Source organism: Dermacentor andersoni, chromosome 1 (genome assembly GCF_023375885.2).
Source record: "Dermacentor andersoni chromosome 1, qqDerAnde1_hic_scaffold, whole genome shotgun sequence".
In the NCBI taxonomy this organism is placed as follows: Eukaryota; Metazoa; Arthropoda; class Arachnida; order Ixodida; family Ixodidae; genus Dermacentor; species Dermacentor andersoni.
In genome coordinates, this window is record NC_092814.1 from 282,063,444 (window position 1) to 282,087,544 (window position 24,101).

Genomic DNA, 24,101 nt, shown 5'->3' on the forward strand with positions numbered 1-24,101 from the left:
CTGACCACAACGCCACCGAAACTTGTGAGCTAATGCAAGCATCGCTTGAAAACACTCGTGTACCGCGCATTGGGTGCGCGTTAAAGAACCCCGCATCGTCAAAATTAATCCGGAGTCCCTCCCATACGGCGTGTATCATAATCAGATCGTGGTTCTGGTACATAAAACCCAAGAACTTAATTTCAATTAACTATTTAAATGGCATGTGTAAGCATGGTGCAAAGGGAGAGTGGTCGTATGAGAGGCCGAAGAGGAAACTGGCCAAGCACAGCGACTCTTACAGAAATGGTTCAAAACTTGAGGTTGCACACCTTACGCATACCACCCGTCGAGTTAAATTCCCGCTTCAAATCGTAACGTGAATTTCTGGCACGCATGATATGTGACCGCACGAGGCGGTTGTAGGAATGGTAGTTTCGCTGTATGAAGACGGTCAGAACGCCTACGAGAGCTTTCCACATGGATGCAATACCAGGGCACACAAATAATTGGCAAATCATGTCGGCATCCTTTTTACTTAGTAAACTTGTCGTGTCAAAACATAGCATAAACTTCCCGGACTGATCAGTTGGCAGCCCTCTGAAACAGAAAAGAAAACAAGCGAGCGAAAACGATCAAAAAAAAAAAAAAAGCTTACGACTAATTGCCGCAGGCAGCATCTCACTGGGGCTATGCGATCACTCTCTAGTCCAGATATTTCCTCATTGCTTACCGCGCCTAGATGAACACTATTGCCGGAAAGAAATGGTCTCCAAGATTTTGGTGGCAGAGGGCAGAGTGAGGATTACAGGTGAGGCCACAGCGCAAGTCCAGAGGCCGAATTTGCAAAGATCTTAGCTCGTGCGCTTTCGTTGCCGTTGGTTGGCCACCTTCGCTTAATAATATGTGGAGCAACAGGATTGGACAAAATGTTCTTTTACGAACAATTCTAGCGTAAGAGCTTTTCTTAGTACGGGCTCAGAACTCCAAAATATATTGCCATATAGGCGGTTTTGCGTATAATGTTACAACTTGAATGACATACAAGGCTCGACATTGCAAGTACGCTTTAACATTTCCTGGTATTCTCGTTTTCAATCCGCTTCTGTGCCCTGCATTCTCAGCTGCTGCATAAAACTCGGAAATCGGTGAGCTGCACCAGAGTGGGCTAGAACAGCGGCAGATGCTGCAGGAATCGGCTGATAAGCCGGCTGCAGGCTCAAGAACGCCACGTCCCTCAAAGCTGCGTGTTGACGGAGAAAAGCGATCGCTCTCGCTCACACGCTTGCGCCAGCTGAATTCGTCTGGTAACACTGACATTCCTGCGACTTCCGCACTGCCTGTGTGCAGTGAAGAAGCAGCGGAGAGACCTCCGTCGCTGGACACTGATTTCTCTGTCTTGTGAATACCACATCAACTGCGAGGCACATATGTTTACCAGTTTCAAAGCAGCTTTGCCCAGCTCTCGTGTACATGCGGGGTATTTCACTGCATACATCTTGTGACAGCTCAAGTAAACAAAATCATGTTGATTAAATGTAACTGATATTAGAGTTTGGTCCAGAAGAGCCAATGGCAAGATGTGTGTTGGCAGCCTACCGCACGCAGCAGATGAGCAAAGGACACGATAAAGCTGCTCTAATTCTTCTTTTAGTTCTTTTCATGTCGCCATTAAAACGCATGTAGGCTGCTCAGTACTGCTCTGAAATTTTTATTGGCGCGTGCCTTGTGATTGCCTCGTGGTGCCACAACAATAGGTGCTATCATATAATAGCTAGTTATAGCATTATCTATTATTTACTCGCAGTTTATACATCGGCAGAAAGGCACCTCATCCCCAAAACGCAGTGATATTAAGAGTAAATTGTTTTCCCATAGCCTACACCACACTCCCGCCATGATTATGGCGTGTTGCAGCAGTCGCAGGCCGCCAACGCCATTCGCGGCGTATAATAATCGCATTCGAGAAACTGCACAAACAGCAACAGGAGCCACTTTCCCGATGGTACAGTTGAGACGCGTGTCTACGCGTTATTTTGCAGGCAGACCGCTGCATGCCGGAACCCGTCCTTGCAAAAAAAAAAAAAAAAAAAAAAAAAGCTCTTACGCAAAAATTTTTTGTAAGAGCATATTCCAGCCAATCGGACAGTGGTGGACGCATTACTAGCGTATAGGCAACCGGCCAATGGCAAACAGCTTTGTGAATTCAGCCCCAATACCATCTAGATAGGCCAACGTCGTGAATTCACCCTCCCTCCCCCACCCACACTATATTTCCTCTGTGAGACTCATATAATATTAAAAATCAATATACTTTTCGTTCAGCTTGAAAATCAAAGTCGATTTACTTGGAAGGAATAACACAGACTCGCCTGCAATTGGCTCCGCCACAGTTACTATTGACCAGTCAAACCTTGGCGTGCTTGAAGTAATCGAGGGCCCGCGTGAAACAGCTGATGGGAAATGAAATTACAGTACCACAGCGGCACGTATTAGGTTGAACGTTTTTCAATGAAAGCTTCTTCCCCCACCATGCACATACTTAAGAGGAACAGAAACAATTAAGTAATCGATTTCGGCGCGGAAAACAACTTTTCGTAATCATTCGACTAGACTTTACTTCAAAACGAGGACTCAGGTACAAAATTATCGTACGAAGCTGAGTAATCGAAAGATGATGCAGAGGTGAATAATAAATTTTAATCACACAGGCGGAAAAATCGCCTCCGTTATTTTAGTATTACAAAATATGCTGTGGCTAATGGGATGAGCCCTTTTCGTAGACAACAGATATTAGATCTTTAACATATCTGTAAATGAACTTTGAGGCTTTGTTTGTGATTCAATGATATTATTAACTGGTTGGATTTACATTTTTTTTTCTTTCTGTCACATTCTTTTTTAAATGTCAGGAATCTTACGCAGTTTCATCTTGGGCGTTTCGGTTTAATTTTGCATGATCATGTCTTCATTACAGTTCTATACGCGCTCTGTTGCAGGTGACTGCCCCTTATATGCTCGATTCTTCAACAAAATCTGCTTAAGCCACTCTGTTGCTTGTACAATGTCGCTGATTTATCTGACCAAATGATCAGTTCGAGCACAAAAATAATTTTGGCACGTTTTGAGTTGATTTAGAAACGGGAAATCTACAATCCACTGCAAGTCAGTGGAATACATTTAAGAACCTGACAGTCCGTTGGAACTCCAATGAAAAACCAATGTGAGCTAGCCACAATAAGAACTTTAAATTTTTATTCGATCGGCTAAAGTGGGGTTGGAACCGCTTTGCAGTGGTCAGACGATGTCGCTTAGAAGCAGACCCTCGGGCGTGAATCTGGTGTGTCGTTTCCTGAGACCTCGTGTTTTCGCACCAGTGACGAACCTGTGCGAATATTCTTTGCACGTTTCAGTGCTTTCAGTAATCACTGGAGCCGCCTCGGCAGCTCCCATTAACCCCCTCCCCCCTCCTCCCCCTGATGGCATTAACACTATAGCACATGCGTAACACAGGTGAACGTTTGACATTAGCAAACGTATACCCTCTCGTTGGTATATAGGGTGTCACCATGAAGGATTCCCCCTTTACTTGCATTTGTTGCCGCATATGTACCTCCCCTTGGTAGCACATGTAAGTGAACACGTATTAACATAAGACACCTGAAACGCTGCAATAACGGTGGGTTTTATAAGGACGAAATTCTAGTGTGTAATTAGCGCGTAGACTGATCTAAGCTGGGAGATGAACAATGCGTTGTTCTACGGATGAGTACAGGCGAAGACAACAGTTTGACCAGGATTAATGAGGAGCCTTCTTGGAGTCCTTTCTGACCCTGTCGAGCATAGCTAGCGGCCACACAGCTCACACGGCACGCAAACAATGCACGTTGTGAGGTGCTTCTACTCACAACGTGCGTAAAAGGTGGTAGAAGGCGTGTTTTAGATACAGGTACAGCGGGCACACTCGCTAGCAGTGCTTAAGTGCCCAGTTAAGACCTATATGCCAACAACACGCTGAGTCGCCAAGTGTCGTTGCATGGACATTCCGGATGCGTTATTACCGTATGCGCGCGCGTATTGCGAGGCGACAAACTGAGCAAGAACTCTTTGTGCGAAACGCACCTCTTTCTCGCAAGTTTCTTGTAAACCTAGCAAGTTTCGATCGCTTTTCCTGCGCCCAAACCCACCCATACATACGAGAAGATACATTGAAATCCGTGACGTTAGACTGGTGGGGCACCCGCGCTGTGGTTCTTTCAATTTTTTTTTTTTTACAGGGAAGCTGTTTATGCGGACCCTGTGCCGTCGTTGTCGGACTTCGCTAATAAGGGGCCACATGACCTAGCGGGAGAGGAAAAGAAGAGCTCGACAGGGGGAAAGGGGTTGGAGTGACCACTTTTCCCCTGTGAGAATGCTGTCTTATACGCTAATCTTATGCGGCTATAGAAACAAATGTTATGTTGGTTGTGTGCAGCCAACGAACAGTGCCCAGTGACTGAAACGCGATACGAGGAGCGCGTGGCAGCCGGCACTTCTTGCTCCAGCAAGGAGGGCCGGCAGCCGCGTCAATCACCAAACCAATCCGACCAATCGTGAAAACGATTGCAGCGCCCGCATCTTCAGTGGCGGTTCTTGCGCCCAATATACAGAGCTTTGGATTAGTCGTTCCGCACATTGCATCCCAGCTACAGCTATGGGAAGACCACGAGTAGTGCGTACTCCTGAGAAAGAAGCTGCCTACCGCGAGCGTCAGCGAGAGTTGGCTCGCGAACGGGCTCGTCGTCGCAGGGCCGACACGAAGCTGCGGGCCAGGGAGGCCGAGTTTAAACGGCAGCACCGGGTGGCCGACCCCGAGCTGCGCCATTACAGAAATCTCACGCACAAAAAGAAAAAAAGAGAAAAAAAGGAAGAAAAAGAAGAAGACATACGAGGAGAACCGCAAAAGAAGCACGTAAAGCATGCTCTAAAGCACGTAAAACCGAAAATGAGGTGAAACATGGTGACGCAAAAGATTTACAATATAGACTGCTTGCGAAGTTTGGCTTGCATGATGTAACACTCAGTATAACTAACACATCTTTGTTGTTCGACCATCGCGACTGGAAGGGGCGCTGATTTTTTTTTTTTTTTAAAAAGGAAGTTCGACCTTAACTTTCTACTGTAATAACCTTCTACGGCCAAATGAGTGCATTGGAAAAAGAAGTGTTAAAAGAATACGTTACTGATCTAAACTGATCTAATGTTGCTATTTAGTGTCTCCTAAACATGGTAGTACTGTTAGTGCTCGCAGCGTAGCATTTTTCTTTCCGTTTTCTCTGTTTCGCCGTAATGGTGGAAAGCGTTTCGGGTGACAGCGCAAGGTGACACCGCGCAGTACTGGGCAATAAGGTTTCTACACACACTGAATGAATGTCCATTTCAAAGAAGTTGTCATTGCAGACTGAAATAGTCGACTTCTATTGCCCTGTAAGGAGGAGGAATGAACGTTTATTGTGTGAAACAGCGAGAAAGTGTTCTTTCTTCGCCCTAGGTGGGCGGCTCTCTTAGTCCAGAAAGCCGTTGGCTAATGCCGCAGCCCGGGACCGGTCCACCAGACTTCGCTGATCTTCCAGGCTCTGTGCCTTTAGCATTGCCTCCCACGTTTGCCCTGTAACTATATTATTTTTTATTTGGTCACCCATCATATGAAAAAAAGAAAACTAATTGATAAGAAATGTTGTCTTAGTATTTCATGCGAGAGTTCATTGTTTATAGATTTTCTGCTTGCATTTTAGGTGGTCCAAAAAATTGTTCTTCCGGCCGCGTACGACTTCTTCAGCATGAAAACATATCACTGCTGCAGAGTATTCTCTGGGATACGATGGCCGAGCGCTTGCGCCGTCGGTGGATTCCTATTGTACACTTGCTTTTTCTAAACGGGGATTGACACCGCATTCCTGGCTAACGCTGTGTTTCCCCGTCTTTCTGCCCCCCCTCCCCCCTCCAGCGGTGCAGAAGGGAGCCCGAAGCAGCATGAGGCTGAGCGGAGGGTGGCACCAGCGGCTCCTATTCGCTCTCCTGCTCTCGGTGTGCAGCGTCAGCGCAAAGGTAAGCGCTCCCTTAATGCGCGCGCCATTTCTCCGCGCTGGCCGCTTTGCGCGCTCGCAGCGCGTGCTGCTTTCCCTGCACGAAGCGGACATCCCGCTGATCTTCCGCGCGGGTCGGGCTTCACCGCACGACCGGGCGAAGTGGCTGAACCCGTACTCGTGCTTCTCATGTATTACGCGGCGGAAAAGCATTGTGCACAGCACATCGCTGAAGACGAAACGGCTTAAGGACAGGGCACGGCCAATGTCATGGCCTTCTCTTGGCATCCTCCGACCCTCGCGCTGTATGCAGAATGAGCTATGTCAAAGCGCTAATTAGTCTGCCTGCCGCTACTGTTTCCCTTCAGAACGCTGCGCCCGAATTGTTTTACGGTGCGCATACCGGTGCCTTTAAAGCGCGAACTGTTGTGGCCGGCGTTATTCTCGGAAATTATGAGCCAGCTGGGTGAAGCAGGTGCTGTCGTGGACGATCCACGTGCGTGGTGCAGCCCGTACTCCCCTTATGTGGAAGTCCGCCGAACTCACGCTGCGTTCTTGTAAGCCGGAGCCTGCCCTGAGAAATGTCTAAGCTATAGTCATCCGCCTTGAGTTTTTTGCAGAGAGAACATATCGGGAAATCCAAAGTTTTTGGCTGCTTGAATATCCCGGATGACATATGACACCGCAAACCTGAGAGAAACAAATAGAGAAAAGAAAAGGTCACTAATGGTGCTGAATAATAATAACTTGATATATTGTTGATGAAAATACACAGCAGGCCGCATATCGGTATTGAAGCGACAACCACTAAATTTCGCGTCCATGTCACCCGCGGAACTTACAGGTACGATTGTCCCTTGGCTTTAACACCTTTGGATAACACGGGAGGTGGGTAGACAATTACGGTGTAAAGAGTATCAGTACTTGATATAGTGAGCGAGATCACTCATCCATGCATACAAAAATAAGAACTAGTAGAACTTATCTTGGACGACCGGGCAGAGTGCAAGGCGTCATGAGCTGCAGCTCTGTGGGTTTTAGCGTTGATGGGAGCATACTCTGAGCTTTGTTTCGGTTCTTCTCCGAACTAGTAAATGCCCAGAGAGAGTGGCTGCGGTCAGCTCAGGTCCTTTCTGGTCAGTGCGAGTATTTCCTCTCGCCCTTGTAGCATTGTAACGCCATGCCGGCGTTGTACGTCGCAAACCCTGCAGTTGCTATAGACGAGCAGAATCCTCTCAGGAATACCACGTGGCCTTACACCGATTACGGACTAATTTCCCACGAAAGTGTGCGCATAGCAAACCCACATAAAGGAGTTTTCAGAAAACAAAATTAATGAAGCGAATATAAAAATAAAACCAGGACTGAATTTCTAGGCGTATTGAGGGCTCAGCTGAAGGGCTCAAGATGCGGCACCGCGCAGGCCGTACGCACGAGAGCACAGTGCGTTCCTAGTTGCGTGCAGAGGCTGCCAGAAAATTGAGCTTTCTCGGGCTTAGCGTGTACGTGAAAGTTCCCGTTGGCAGCTGTGTGGGCACGTCGAGGCGACAGTGCGCGCAGGCGGTGGTTCGAGCGGTCGTGGCATGTGGCTTCTTCTCCTCACCGTGCATTGCTGAGCGCTTTGAGCGTGATAGCATTACGAGTGGACTTTATCCAAATTGGGAGGTATCTAACAGCAAATACGGGCTGAAGGCAGTGCCTCTCAATGCGCTAGCTGTCACGAGGACAGAATGCGAGAAACTGACTCGCGACGCACGCGCCCGACATCTCGAAGAGCGGCCCGAGGAGATGCATGTGAGCGATCGTGGCCTATAGTGATTGGAGTGCGGGGCTGTTGCGCTGGAAGAGGTTCGATCCCACCATCGGTGATCGCGCACTTGTTTACGGCATTATAGGCCAACTGTGCCCTCCTTGGAGGTATCCAACAGAAAACTCTAGGTGTACTGAGCATGCGCGAGCGCGTAACAGTGTGCAGGAAATCGCAAGTTTGTAAGAGATACGAGGTATAGAAACGTCACTTTGATAAATGAGAGTGGGTAGGGACGCACTCGCGCGTAATTGCCCCCCACCCCCCCTAGACGTCAAAATCATCACAACATACTTCGCCATACTAAGTTGTGGTATAGTTTTTTTTGTTGCTGTAAATTACGAGTAGATGGCAGCCATGCGTCGCTGATACTGTTGGAGCACCTTAGGGAGACTAAGGGAGACCACAAAAGCTGCGGGGCATCGGGCATTTCGGGGCGTGCTTGATTGTTTTCTTTCTCTATAAAGGTGGGCTCCGTAGTTTAAGAGATGCTCACGGCGAGGCACAGCGTAGTGAGAAACGATCAAAGCAGACAAAATAAGAAAAATGAATAACGATGGAAACTACAAATATAAACGAGAGCCTCAGCATGCTGCAGAGGCTGGACAGTTTCGTCCGCATTCTTACCATATTCTATTCCTACTGCTGCACTCCATTCCTTGTCATTGTCAGGCGCTTCTAAGCGTACTCAATTTACTGGACGTTCGACCCTTTACAGAGACTAAGATTCTGGGTGCTGGGCCTTATCCATCATCAACCCAAAAAGATACGCGTGCTCTCACCACTCTAAAAAAAAAAAAGAAAAAAAAAACGAGGGGCAGGATAATTAGCTTGTAGACACCCTATGCATACTACGGTGCGAGTGAACTCTCTCTCCTCTTTCGTTTCCTTATCCCCCTCCCCCGTGCAGGATAGCAAACCGGACGTACGTCTGGTTAACCTCCCTGCCTCTCTCTGTCTCTCTCTCATGTGTATGTGTTTTCAAACCAAATAATAATACTATTTTTTCTTTGTGATGAATATTAGGTAACATGTACAAATACGTTCTTCTTAATTAAAGGCCCATCAATTCCCTTTTGCTTAATTGGTTGCAGGGACTGGTAACTTAATGCGTAGCTAGGCTGCTACAAACGAACATAGCGCTTCGAACATCGTAAGAGAAACGAAAGTAGGAAGCGAGAGAAAGGATGAAACGTTAGAAAGATAGGATATATATATATATATAGAGAGAGAGAGAGAGAGAGAGGATAAAGATAATGAGGAGGGCCTTCTCCTCAACGACAGTCAAAACAATTTGTGGATTACGTGCTGCGAGCGCACCGAGCGAGTCGCTCCATTTAGTCTTCCCTTCGCTATATAAAACGGGTAGCGGTAAATGCGCGACGCACTATGAACAGATCAAAGAGACACGCCGACACCGCAGAGAGGGCGCCCACTTTACTGGCGCCTTGCCGGTGTCCGTACGGCGTCTTCGGGCAAGTATCAATTCAATACACCCGGCTGGCGCGAACGTGCACTGCTTGTCGATGCGGGCCCGTTACTCGTTCGCCTGTTTTTCCACAAACTGGCCGGGATGTGAAACAGCGTCAACCCTAGACTTGTTGCGGGAAGGTTCAGATGCATAAGGACAGCGCCGAGAAGCCCGAAAATAGGATCCCTCGCTCCTACCCCACTTTTTTCTTTTCGTTCCTTTCTTTCGGCGCGCGCGTTGCGGAAAAAGCGCGGGCGCGGCAGGCACGCACGGCACCGTTCACGTAAAGCGGGTGAAAGCTGTCGAAAGCAAGCGGCGCAGTGCGCTGCTGCCCCGCTCGTGGGGGAGCAAAAGGGAAGGCTTCGGGGTTGCCCGCCGCCTCGGCAAGAAGCGAACGGGGTTGCGCGGCGGCGCGCGCGCAGAAAGTGCCTTAGTGTAATCGGCTTAGGGACCAGCGGCACACCGGGCGGCCGACTATTAATCAGGAGAGCTGCGCGCCAGGGGCGCGCGACACGAGGGAGCGAGCGTGGCGCGAGATGCGCCCGCGCACGCCATCCCGGGGCCCTGGCGCGCGGCGTTAAAAACCTTGGTCAGCAGGTTTTGGATTTTGCTGCGCACGGCGGCGCGGATATGTATCCGGTTAGACGATACGCGCTGTTACACATGTTAATGAGCAGCCGAAACAAGACGCATAAGAGGGCTTCCGCCACACATATGTGAGAGCCTCCTTCCTTTCGGGCTAAAGGAGAATTATTCATGCACCTTGCCGAGCTGTTACCGCCGCTCTCAGCTCGCGTGTGCCGTGGCGCCGTGTCTTCCTGTGCGCGAACCGTCGCAGCTACAACACTTGTGCGGCTCGGGCGCGGCGCTGAAATCTCGTTTGGATTGTTCCGTGGTCGCTTGAGGGCGAAAAAGGTAAGAAAAAGAAAGCAGCAAAGGGAGACACGGGAAGCCCGCAGCGGGCGGCGAGTACTGCGCGAGGGGCATCGCGCAAGCAAGGAGAATTAAGAAAGGCCGGGCACGAGCGCAATCGCTAGGAATGAAGAAAGAAAAACTAAGAAGCGCGCTCGTTCTTGACGCAAGGTTTGCTGGTACGAGAACAAGTGCTTCGCATTCGAGTGGTCGAAGGTCTCCGTTCGCCGTTAGAGTAGTATTATTCTCGGGCAGCCTCGTAATAAAAACGCGCATTTCTGGGCACCATCTGGCCTGACGTTATCTTGAAGAGTGGTTGCGAGTGTCATTCTCATTCGCGTACGTGGACTCGCCTTGCCTCCCCTAAAGTGCCGATCAGCGCCAGCCTCTCACACAACTGGCTCTTCTTTTAGCTCTGTCTTTTCTTTCCTTTTTTCCCCCCTCGGTCGTTCGAGTTTCAGTTTTGGCAAGCATCAGCGAGCGGAAAAAAAAATGTGACAACGAAATTCTCGCCAAAAACCTACACCGCCGAAGACGCGACTTGAGTTTGTAGCTCTTAGCAATGCAAGAATATACAGGAGTGAACCCGAGACGCGTCAGCAAAGGGAGCAAAATGAAAGAAGGAAGGAGAACTCCGCGGGTATTACACCGAAAGAAAGGGCAAACACCAGCTAAGATGGAAGCAGGGCTGAGGGGAGCGCGGGCCTATAGCAAGGTGCAAGCAGTTGACGCGAAGAAGGGGAGGAAGGTACCAGGCGGGGGAGGGAGACAGCATAATCTGCTCAGCAGCGCTAGGTAGACAGCCGGTTGAATGGATAGATAAATAGATAGCGGGCGTTTCTGCCAGTGCTCCGGGCGTAAATGTATACACCTCTTGTAGATGCACTCTGGCGTAAAGGAACGAACGCTTCTTCGGCGAAGAAGGCCGACATGTACTACGCGGGCAGCCGGCAACGTCCCTGACGAATGGGAGGAGCGGGAGGATGCTATCCGTCGGCCCGAATCGCTCCACGCGTCCGTGTGTGTGTGTTCGCGCACTTTGGCAGCCGAGGAACCGGCAACAATCGAAACGGCTCCGAGCGAACCTGGCCCGTCTCTCCTTTTCTTTCCGCGGACGCGTGAAAACGAGAAAGCCGAACAAACAAATAAGAGCGTTGGACGTGGAAAGCCTTCCCACCGCTGCAATTCCTCGGAACCTACCTAACTGCCTTTTTTTTTTTTTCATTTTCCTTTTCTTTTTCATCTCTTTTCATCGATAACATTCGCAGCCACTTGAGAACCCTTTTGGAAGTTTCCTGCACTTTTCTTCGCCATCAGGATCGCGGCGAAGTGAGCACAGGGCTGCGCTGGTCTTCCTTTTCTCTGCTTGCTTCTATTTTATATTTTGACGCGGTTGCTTCTGTTGCGTGCGTATAGCTAGTATATGGAGCGTATATACATACTGTATAGACTCGGCTTCCGTGGGCGCGTGAAAACTTTACGCTGTGGAGCGGACCCGTTGTGCGGAGAGCGGCGCGTCGGATGCAGTTGCTCGTCCTTATTTTATTCAACCTTTTTCTTTTTTTTAAAAACTGCCGCGTTTGTGTCTGTTTGTTCGGCGGTTCAAAAGGCTCTCCGGAAAGGTGGTCATTGGGGGTTATCGTTGCGCTTTATTTCTCGGCCGCCTCTTTATCCTGCGTCCTTCTTTCTTTTCTTTATTTTTCGTTCCTCTTTCGCCCCTGCGGGCCTTGCTCGCGCCTCTGGGCGCGCCTTTCATCCGAAGCCGCACTGCGGGTTTTTCGTGCTCGAATCTATGGCGAATGTACCGCTGTGGACGTATAGTATACACTATATGACCGTTACTCTTTTCTTCTACGCGTTTGCCTCCTTGCGCTCCGCCCAGCGCAGCGAGAATTCGGGCAGCCAGACCGATAGATACGAGTTCTTTTCAGCCACCGGAGGTTTGTGAGCTTCCGCTCCCTTAGACGTTTCTGCGGTACAGCCTCCATCTCAACCCCACTTCTACTCAGGCCAAAGCCCTCAATACGCACTGGCAGTCGTTTTTTTACCTCATTATTTCTTTTTTCGTTTTTTAACGTTTGCCGACGCTATATCGATTCCAAAACGTAAGTTGAGAAATGAAGATGCTGAAACGCTCTGGCGATGGAAGTACATAGGGGAAGCCCAACCTGTACCAGGTCCAATGAAAGCGAAGACGTTGATGGGCGGCTCAGATAAAACCACGAAGCAAAGAAAGCGCTAGACTGACGAGGAGAGACCTACGAAGAATGGAAAGCTGTCCGTGAAACTATAGCGAGGAAAATAGAGCGGAACTTAGCTTGGAGGAGAAGGCGTATACAGGGAATATCGCAGACGGGCGCGCGGTGGCACGGCGCCTTATGGTTGCTATTTGTATCGTCAATGACAAGCACTTGTTCTCTCTTCTTCTACTCTGTGAGTAGGGGTGGCGCAGCCCATGGTAACATAATCTATCACTTAACTCGCAGTTATGAGAAACAACTTGCAAAATTAGTCACTGCTATCCGTTTGTGGTAGTTTTGGTAGTTTGTGGTACATAGTTTGTGGTTCTGCAGTGTAAAGAATACAATTGCTGTCTCTTTCTAGTTGGTATTTTCGTTCGCAGTTCTGCAAAGAAACGGCCTCGCGAGGCACTTTGTCCGCGCGGCAGTTCAGACGGCCTTATAGAATCCGTCTGACGTGATATTCCTGAGAGGAGTTTGAAAATCAATTTGTGGTTGCTACCGTTGCTGCGCGTGTCATTCGGATATGATCGGCAATCTGGGAACGTTGACAAATAGTATGTAGAATTGTTATATAGGAAGATGGAAGAATGCTTTTCGCACTCTAATGGTGTAGCACTGAATATACTTAAGCATTCTTTTAGTATATGGTATTTAGGAGATATGTTGTCGCCTTTAATTGGCGCCGGCTACTCCTTTTCACTTAGGGATAAAAAAAAAATAAATCATCGTAAAAAAATGAAATCATAATAACACAAATTCCAGTCCCATAAGAACACTAATGCCAGATTAAAACTGAAAGTCAACTCAGAAACACAACAACAGTCACATAACTAGACTAAAATCAGGGCGCATAAGAAAGCACGGTTAGATTTTTATGAGGTACATAAAACCAGGCATTGAAATGACCAAACCTGGGTTTAAAAAAAGAAGAAGAAAGAAACCCATATAATACGCTTATCACATTTAAACACTCTACTCAATAGTTTCCGAGAATATTGCTCGCTTCTAGAAATCCTTGAAGGGGCAGTAACGCTCGTCTTTGCAATGAGTATGTTTGCCAAGAGAGGAGAAGGAGGAATAAATAAAGAGAGATGACAGGGATGTTAGCCAGAAATGCGTCTAGTTGGCTACCCTACTCCGGGGAACGGGAAAGAGGGAATAGAAAGAGGAGATAGAGGGATGGGAGGGGGAGGAAAGCTGCGGTGAGCTCGCGCACGCACACGGAGGGCCTGAATGAGTCAAAGGCGTTCACATCGGTCAGTCGCCCTCAAGAAAGACAAAAGTGCCTTCACAGCTTTGCGGGCCAACGAGCGATGGGGACGGTCTTCAAGCAGTGTCTGCACAGACAACGGCCGATCGTCCAGTCATCGCAGGACCTAATCTTCCTGAGGCTGAAGGGCCTGCGACCTAATGCCACTAAATCACGCGCTAAGCGTTCTCTGTGTGTGTCGTGTCGCGGACATTCTACCAGAAGATGCTGCACATCATCATACCCGTGGCCACAAGTGCATTGCGGACTATCAGCTCTTGAAATTTTATATAGAAAGTGGTATTTTTTTTTTATGCAGTACCGAGCATTGGTCAGCCTTAGCCTGAGGAAAAATGAACTGGAGGAAAGAGGGTTTTCAGTTTGAACCTCAAAATACCTCTAACCTGTCAAAACCGCCACTAAGAGCGATGAAGCTCGGTACACAAAACACATGCAAGAAACCACTTTTGTAAAATAGCTTTATGGATTGTCACGCTCGCGCCACATCATTCTTTTGGGCTACGTATCCTAACCTCTAGACGTCAGCGGACTGGCCTCAAGCCGCAAGAGAATGAAGAGCGACTACCTTACATTGTGATACGAAGACTGACCGCGCAAATAAATCAAATCGGGTTAACTCCAATTGATTTTCATAGCTTCGAACGAGTCGAGGAAGCACACGCTTTACTGAAAGCTGTCTTTTTCGCAAAGCGTGATGATAAGGACCCTAGAGACAGCCTAACACTCGAGGCGCCTCGGCAGCTTTGGAGCACCATACTCCTGAGAATTTATTCGGCAAACACTCTTGCACTGGCCCGTCCCTTTGTTTGATTTCGTCCTCATTATCCGCCCGCCGCCGCGCCTATTTCAGCGCGTGTGTGCCTATTTCAGCTCGTTACAGCTTACTCAGGCCACCCCTCTGTTCTCTGCGTCCCACAGAACGGCAGGACCCGCGACCTGTTTCACCCGCGCAGCCAAGTGCAATCTCTCGCGGACGTTATATTTCATCACTGCCGGTACGCGCGACCTCTCCCGGCATGCGTGCGCACGCTCAGGCTTCCATCAGGAGTGCCAGTGGCTCTCCTTCCCGCGCTTCCCTGACGCTGCGCCTGGCGTAGCCTTTCAATACACGTCCGCGACTGCGGGGGAGGGAGGGGGCCAGCAATTAAATGCGGCCGCGGTCCGGCCCGCGCGTTGATTGCTTGCGAGGCAATTGTCCGCAGCGCGTGGGGTCCTGCTGTGTTCGCGTCCGCAGAGAGGTGCGGCTGGGAGCGCGATTAAGGCAGCCACAGTTCTCCGGCCGTCCTGGTCATCGCCGCCCGGAGGACAGCGAGCAAGTGTGCGCTTGCCATATCTCTATCCGTCCGGAGGGTGGGTGGCCTGCGGCTGGACATCTGAGTAATTGCAGCGATGGTGGGGCGCAGCTGGGAACAGTTCTGAAGGAAACGAGCGTGCACACATTCGGCGCATGCACGGGCTTTGACGACGTACACTTGGCCCTGAGCTTGGATGCATTAAATGTTGGAGAACCATGCATAGGCGTCGCTTGTGCGATACTGGTGCGGTGCCAGAACCACGAGTGCTCACCCGTCTGAGAGCATGAGTGCTGCAGGGAATGAGAGGAAAGCGAAAATCGAAGATTGCGCGGACACGTACGTACGCAGCAGTAGAAAGCGTGTATACGCGGCCGGGTTGTGCGAGCAGGAGATGAGAAGGGTGAGTGCTGTTTTGGAGATCTTGGGCTTGCGTGGACAAAGGAAGCGGGTGAAGAGTGCAAGGATAACCTCTTTGGAAAGCGGTATACTGTTTACACGGTAATCACGGGAAAAGATGGCATAAAACTCCAGAGCTGCAAATATAGTGCGCTATAGTGGAAGCCACGGGTATAGTAATCTAGTATACGCGTAGTCAAAGTTCATCACCTGTGATATTAACCAGTTAGCCTCAAGCTGGTTAATACGAAGGTGTCGTTACAGCCGCGTGTACCTGTGTTAAGCCTCTTGGGACATCACTTGCGGATAGAAAACAGCGACGCATATCGCAAGCTCAGGCTATGGGAAACCAGCGCTGAAACTTCACGTGCCAACTACAGCACCGTAACGCGCAGCCTAGCGAGTGGAGGAAGCAGTTTCGAATAGGAAATGCTGGGATTTACAGCTGGGAATGTTGGCGCTGATCTTGAGGTACGCGTGCCCAGCTTCTGACCTGAATGGGCACCGGCGTGCTAGAACATCAGGGTGCCCTCTGCATGATTATGGCCGCGAACGAGGAATGGCTGGACGCATTGGACTAAAGTAAGCATTAATATAGGCGCACGTCTGTCCTTGTTCAAAATGTCGTGTCATTTTTGTGAATTCCCTACCGGATGGGGTAATCATATTTAGCGGTAACAAGGGCTGACCAGTTGCTTCTCCATAGTGGCCGTATTATGATTATTAATATTAGTTATGGAAATATACAAGCACACAAAGGAAACAGGGAGGGAGCAAGCTGACAACTGCCACTGAGAGGGATACAACGCCTGCCTACTCTTTCCGGAGGAGGGAATGAAAAGAGGAGAAGAGGACAAGAAGATAGGAAACAAAGAAATAGGAAAGAAAATAGGAAATAAACAAATGACAGAGACACGGACAAAGGAAAGTAGGAACACGGAAAAAATGTCTATAGACGGGAGGCCGATCAGTTGTCTGCATGAAAGTTGGCAACGCTATATGCGCCTGGTCGCGTTGAGCAGCACTCCTTCTCGGAAACAGGCAATCGTCAAGGGTAGTACACTTGAGCCCAATCAGTCCATATTCCTTAATTAGCAGTGCACATCGTGTGACGAATGCGGGACACTCAAATTGTCTGTTCAAGTGTCTCACAGGAGCCACATGACGTACACGATGGACTGTCCACACGTCCTTGACCATACAAGCGTCAACTCTTAATTTCACTAACAGTGCTTTGGCACTACGAGGCAAGCCATGAACACGAACACGGGGATGGAACGAGCCGTTTGCAACACGCTGGTCTGGGTGCTGCTTTAGGAGGTATCGGCGGATTAACACACGGGCGTTGTCAATCATGCAAGAAATTTCTGGGCAGTCACTCCCGTTGTGAGCACAAGTTGAAGCGAGGCGATCAGCCTCCTCATTTCCAGCCCACGTGCGAAGGTATCCACTGGGCAGTGAGGTTCACCCCACGAGAAGTAATGGGGGCTCAAATTAACAAACATCAAACAGTAAGTTCCAGAAGCCACATAAGCACCGTCATTTGAGTGCTTATATGTGAAATTTTACTGCGTGAGGAGACCACAGTGGCCCATTTATCGTGTATGTCATGATTTTCAAATTATAGGGTTTTACGTAATAGTTCTGCGGAAACCCGGAAGGTGGGCAGAAGTAATTAATAAAGGGAAAATGAGACGTCCACCCAGTCATAGCAATTGCTACGAAGGAAACCCATACGAGTTCCTCGGAAAAACAGCCTCGCAGTTGAAGAAAAATTCGTGCTGGTCTGGGACTCGAACCCAGTACCATCGCCTTTCCGGGGCAGCCGCTCTACAATCTGAGCTAACCCGGCGGGTCGCAGATGGCAGTGCGAAGTCGAATTTGTCAACAACTCGAAGCAAAGGCAAGAGTTTGACGTAATAGTTCTGCGGAAACCCGCAAGGTGGAGAGAAGTAATTAATAAAGGGAAAATGAGACATCCACCCAATCGTAGCAATTGGTACAAAGGAGCAATTGTAGCAACCTTTGTAGCAATTGCTGCGATTGTGTGGATGTCTCATTTTCCCTTTATGGAGTTTTACGTGCCAATACCACGATTTAATTATGAGGCTATGAGGTAGGGGACTGCGGATTAATTTCGAGCACCAGGGGTTCTTTAACGTGCACCTAAATATAAGTACACTGGTATTTTGGCATTTCGTCCCCATCGAAATTCGGTCGCCGTGGCCCGTATTTGATCCCGCGACCTCTTTGCTTAGCAGCGCAACACCAAAGCCACTAAGCAACTACGGTGGATTATGTCATGATGCACATATAAGATTGTTTGCGTGTGTGCCAGTACAACGTGTGAACTTCTGCCTTCTTTCTCATCTTTCAGTTCACTTTCCCCTTTCCCTAGGGCAGGGTAGCCTACCGCGCTCAACCTGGTTGACCTCCCTACCTTTCCCTTACGACTTTTTTCTCTCTAAGGTTGCTTGTACATGCCACACTGCACATAGTGTGATTACTCCCTCGCCAGAGCATGGGGTTCTATCATGTACGCGGTGAACAGATGGCTGCGTTTTCAGTCATTCTTTATATTTCTAATATGCTTCACAGATATGTTTGCGTAAAATGTCTGTAATGAGTTACATGGGAGTAAATTTACTACAGTGTTAGCACAAGTGAGCAGAATTTGGACACGTGACACACAAGAAAGAGCAGCATTGGTTGGCGGTACCACTGTCCGTGGTGTGGACGAAAGGAGCAGAAAAAAAAAACCGGTCAGACCCTGTTGCGTACAATGATGGAAGGGCTAACGGCCTGGAGAGACCAGATGCCATGGTTCCAGACGCTTAAGAACTGTTGTAAGAACTAACACCATGACAGGCTGTCTCATGCCGACGACCACGATTACGAGTCAACGACCACGAGATTGCGTATGGAAATCACTTTTTCAAAACACAGAAATATTGCGCAAGAGTGAAAATGAAGTCATGCGGCTCATTGATGAAGCCAGAAATATAATATCATTGGGTGGCAAGCACGTATAAGAATGCCTTCCATCGCCCTTTCCGATAAAAAATGCCATTTCCAGGACAGAAGAAGATAATGCAAGATTTTCGTTATGGCCTGAAAGATATGCGATATTCCATTTGTATCGCTATGCTTTCTATCTTTTATGTCTATTTGCGCCTTGATATATTTATTTAGAAGAGAACCAGAAGGGCTCGATTCGGCTCCCCAGCGGTGACAAGCTAACATTTCGTCCACTTTCATTTTCCCTTTTCCCTTCATCTTTTTCTACATTTCAATTTTAACCACAGGTAATTATTCCTATGCTTTTCTTGGCTCCATTGCCTGTTCGCTTTATATGGTCCTGAATAACAAAAATCGAGCCCCTCAGTTCCCCTCCTTCCCTCGTTTATTCATAGCGAGGGTCTCGAATCTGGCAGCCTTGATGTCATTAAGTAGCATATGAGGATTTATTAGCCAGTTGCCTGCTCTTCCAAGTTCGCGTGTTACGTGACACCATGGGGCCAAAAATGGTTGTTCCACATCCGCCCACCAGGGCCCTGAGTAGCGCTGGCTAACACTCCCACGGATAGATGTAGCACACATAAATGAAATACCCAAGTTAGTGCGTAGCACAAACTCAGGCAAACACTATTCCCGATGTAGTGAACTATTTGATGGCCGTCGCCGTAGCAGAAATGATAATGCAATGCGTGCGTAATGCGGAGGTTGTTGGTTTGGTCCCTACTGGCGACAAACTAACTTTTCGTACACTTTCATTTTCCTTCTCTTCATTATTTTCTACATTTACAATTCGACCACACCTAATTATATATGGGTATTTAGCTTGGTTGAAATTGAAATGTAGAAAAAGTTTGGCAGCATGTTACACCCGTAACACGTGAAGGCGAACGCCTGCTGCACGCTTGGTAGGGCATTAACTTATATGATCGGAGGGGTCAGACTTATTGCAAGACATATCGAGCCGCAGTGTGAAGCAAATATGTGGCAAGTCGTTGTCTGCGAGCTTCGGCCTCCTCTCTACGCTGCCGTCTCGCATCGTCACGTTGCTGCTTTCGCAGTACGGCTTCTTCGGCTCGTTTTCGACGCTTAGCTGCGGCTTCGCGCTCTCGTGCAGCGAGGACAAATTCGCACCAACGACGTTTATTTTCGAATTTACGTTGCATCCTCTCAGCAGGGGAAAACAGCATTCGCGGTCGAACGCCTTGCTCACGCCGTCTCGCATGTCGCACCTCGTTCCTCGCTTGGCGAGCATCCTCGGCCGTAGCGTACCTCCGAGGGGGGTTTGCAATGCTTTACTGACGGTTCGGATGCTTTATTTGAATTTGTTCTTTATTGAAACGTATGCTGTTCAGTATATTGTATGGGTGATTTTAATGAATGTATGCACTGTTCGCTTCACTTTGTTGAGCGCTTGTAGCCTCTGCCGTAAAGGGGTATGAGCCATTGCTGCTGATGATATTTTTTGTACCACTCGACTAGATGCCGCGGTTTTTAGGTATGAGCCATTGCAACGAGCCACTTGAGGCTTTTGCTTTAATAATCAAGAAAAGGGAAATGAAATGGCTTCATTGTCTCTTGGCTTTACATGGCCGTGATATGGTCGTGAAACAAATAAAGTGCAGTTGTAACTTAGTGCCTGTATTTGTCTTGAGTCTTCCCTTTCGTCCATGTCTTTTGCACTGCTTTATTATTTCTAATATCGAACCGAATAGCCCAAGCTTCCATGCTGGTCACAATATACCACGTGTCGTTTTTTTTTATATCTCATAGATTATACAGTGCAATTCAACCTGTCCAGGTGAATTATTGAGTGGGAGGGTATTACACGCACGACAAATCATGATGCCCAGAACGACAGAAAGCTGAGCTAGTTGGTAAGAATTCATTATGCAAAAAGGGGAGGCGTGCAGACAGGACACAAGAGAAGAGAAGTGGACAACACGAACGCCGTGAGGCGTGCAGACAGGACACAAGAGAAGTGGACAACAGGAACGCGTTCGTGTTGTCCACTTCTCTTCTCTTGTGTCCTGTCTGCACGCCTCACCTTTTTGCATAATCATGATGCCCCGATAGCTAATGAGGAGGAGGAGTAAAACCTTTATTTTGGTCAGATCCTAGACTGAAAAATATTTATTAAGTAACTATTTAAGTATTCACTTTAAGGCACATGTTCCAAATGCGAAATTGAAGTTGAGCAGAAGTGAAGCTATGTCTGCTTAGCAGAAATCCTAAGACTTGCACCTTTTTTGAGATATCCGTCCTTAAAATGTTGGGTGAAATAGAGTTGCGTTCCAGTTAAGCTTTCCAAAAACTTCCTTCTAGCAGTTTGAGACAATTTTAACCAGTGCACTTTTAGAAGGCTTGGGGGCCAGATGTCTAAACAGTGGGGCCAGTCCTAGGATTTTGGTTAATAAACAGTACTTTACTACGGCTCGACTTCGAAATGCAAGATGTGCCCTAAATTGAATAATTGTAGGGTTAACTGACTCAAGTGTGCGTCAACTGTGGCGTAAGTTCCGTTGCAAACTATGACAGGATGGTTGGCCGGATACGTACAGCGATAAAGCTCCTCTACGTTTCATTAGTGAACCCTCTAATTACTTGTTTGAAAATTGTGTATTTTTGTGTAAATAATATCTGCACCTTCAGGTAATCGACCTAAGAAAGGCTGATTTGCGCTACCTTTCACAGCTGTTAAAAAACATGTTAATAGCACAGGTTGCATACATTCCAGGGTTCTCTTCCAGGGCGCTCTTTCATGCCACCTTGCGCTCAGAATATAAATAAAGCATGGTGTCTGGATGTACAGTGCTCACGGAATGAAACGCGTCAATTTAGGGCTAAGTAATGCGCATACTTTCGCTTCAACCGGCTGCAGTTCGTGTCACATCGACGTATATCTGGCGCGTACACTTACATCGGAGCCCTCGTCACCTTTGGTGACCAAATTCCTAGCGACATGACATTGTGCTCTCGCGTACTTTGCACATATGTAGGGTTGTACTAAATGCTCCGTGTCCTATTTCAATCCGTGAGCACTGTACAGTGCTCAGCGATTGAAACGCGATACTCAGACACCATGGCGGCAGGCACTTTTTTGCACCACCGTTGGACGCTGGGGACACCGAGCTGATGCACTTTTGTGTCACATGAAAACAAGAATATATATATATATATATATATATATATATATATATATATATATATATATATATATATATATATATATATATATATAACTCTAGGCCACGGGCCATATAGGGCGCTGGGAAGCGGAGCGCGATGTCTGATTTGTTAGCCCAAATTGCGTAGCCTCTGGCTTCTGTACGTCGGTGTATTGTGCGAAGCAATTACCTTCATCTTCTGTATACTTCTCGCTCGATGAGGGATATTGCGCACCGTGGCGTCCTACTTTACAGCTTTCACGGCAACGAAGCGCTTACACTCATTTTCGGCGACCAGGGAAGCATAACGCTTTCCCTTCTCGTTTTAATCTCTGCGAAATCAAGACGAATCATTTCGAAACGAAACGATAAATATTTTCGCAGGACGGTCCGGTTCACGCGAGGTTTGTACTTTGGCTTGGTGACCTGACTCTCATGACATGTGTTAACGTGATTGGCAATGTTTTCCGTCATGTCTCTCTAAGTAAGCCTGGTGGTGAGCTTGTAGTAGGTTTTCAATATCAATCGTCTCCTTACGATAGTGGACTAGTGTAGTACAGCTTGATGATTGTTTGTACGTTTTTTTGAGGGAACACCGCCCTTCCCATTTCGTCTCCTGTGTCCTCTTTCAGCACCTAATACCTAATATAGCTATTGCTGTTCCAAATATAGCATCTGAATTTCAAGTAATGTGCTTATAACACTTGCTACTTTAGTGAAGCCGCATATTCTGGCCTCCGCCTTTCACGCGCCCAATGGGTATCTCCCTATTAGTCGAACTCAAAATCATCAAAGTTCATGGGGAAATTCACGCTACCGTAAGTGACGAGATCATCGACAGTAGCCCACGCGATAATAGCGATCGTCTCCAGGAGACTCGGGGTGATGGTGCTCTCCGCAACTCGACCTATTTCTCGACATCTGCTTGGAATCCTTCGATGGTGAGTCGCGCCTTACGGCACGTAATGCCCCACTTGGACTTCATTGACAGATTCTATAGACGTCGACTGCGCCAATGTAAGGAATCTACGTAGATGAGATAACCGCATCTGTTTTTGTTGAATTATTAATCTGGCTTCCTTTTGATCTTTTCCATCTGGCGTCTGCTTGTCACTGAGGACAAACGATGGTCTCATGCCTTTTCACGGGGACTCCCTTTCAATGCAGCCGCCGTTTCCCATAAGTATAAAGGGGAAAGCGGCTTAAGACGCAAGCGAGAGTTTGTACTCTGATAACTTGAATGGACAAGTTATTTAAACAATAACGCGGTTACACGACGTTACCAGTAAACCACGAAAGCTTCAACCTGAAAAATTGAGCAGAAAGTATTAAATTCTTCGCGAGTATCTTTACCTGCGCTACATAATTAAGGCACGCGCCGGACAAAATGAGGAGTATGCGTTTTCGGTTCTCGTTACCGACTGCAACGTATACAACAACGTTCCTGCACAGCCACACCACGCTGGGAAGTGGTGCACTCAATCATGAGACTCGGCGCCAGAAACTAATTCGAGAAGATCGCGTCCACAATCACCCGCGGCTCACAACATCCAGTAAGCCATTGGGCTCATGGTTCGAGAGCAGACATTGCACTGGTGACGTACTCGGTCGTCGACTGTGCTCGGTGTTTGGGGCCCCGGGAGGGCATAACGCCCCGACGGACGGCGGGAATTCGCGGCTCACCGTCGGCGTCGCGGCGACGGCGTCCCCCTTGTCGTAATTAAGAGAAACGGGCCGTCGCCTATCGTCGTTGGAGGACAGGGAGAGAGAGGAGAAAGAACTGGAGAGGAGCCGGATGCTGGGGAAGGTGCCGGGCACACTAGACCGCACAGACATGTTCTCCAACCCCCTGGGCTTGCGATGCCCCGAAAGCGCCCTGTTCGGAGGCTCTCGCAGAAGGCAGGCCTTTATTTATGTGCAGCGTTGCCGAAGCCACCGGCGGCAGGACTCTTGCTGGTTGCCCAATGCGATGAAACGCAGTCTCGCATTTAAGGTGTTCACGCCACACCGATTCAGTGGTGAAATCGAGCGCTGTCTGATCGGGACTATCGCCCAAACGATGCCATTATTCGCCTTTCAGCATTGGAGAAATTTCCGACTACCGGCTTGTTTTTCGTTTTCAATGTCTGGCGCAAACAGTGTCTACGAAGGCAAACTTCTCAAAGAAACAGAGGACTTTCTACTGAAAAGCAGAGACACATTTACTGGCAGCCTGTAACCGTTCTCACGGAGGCTTGAACTGAGGACATTAAGGTCGTAGAAAACGGAGACCGAGGAAGAGGAGACAACATTTATACAACGAAGTGTTCACAACGGGCAAGCCTACACCATCCACTTCCATAGCAAGATGAAGTTTATTGCGCATGTACTAGACAGTTCATTCTGACATACGGCAAATATAAAGGCAATGTACAGACAAGGAAGTTACTGAACCGACAAGCCGGCGTTCTACTTCCAGAATTTACGTGAGACCGACGTAAG

General features: G+C 48.3%; 1 protein-coding gene across 2 annotated transcripts in view; it reads left to right on the top strand.

Moving 5' to 3' along the window:
• The window catches only part of LOC126547899 (follistatin-related protein 5-like), a 515,627-nt gene that overhangs the window by 38,508 nt on the left and 453,018 nt on the right, over positions 1 to 24,101 (top strand). For both annotated transcript variants that reach the window (XM_055063208.1, XM_050195938.2), the window contains exon 2: positions 5,966 to 6,066. In XM_055063208.1, the coding sequence (XP_054919183.1) occupies positions 5,992 to 6,066 (75 nt within the window). In that variant the 5' untranslated portion in view covers positions 5,966 to 5,991. The remainder of the gene's footprint in view (positions 1 to 5,965; positions 6,067 to 24,101) is intronic.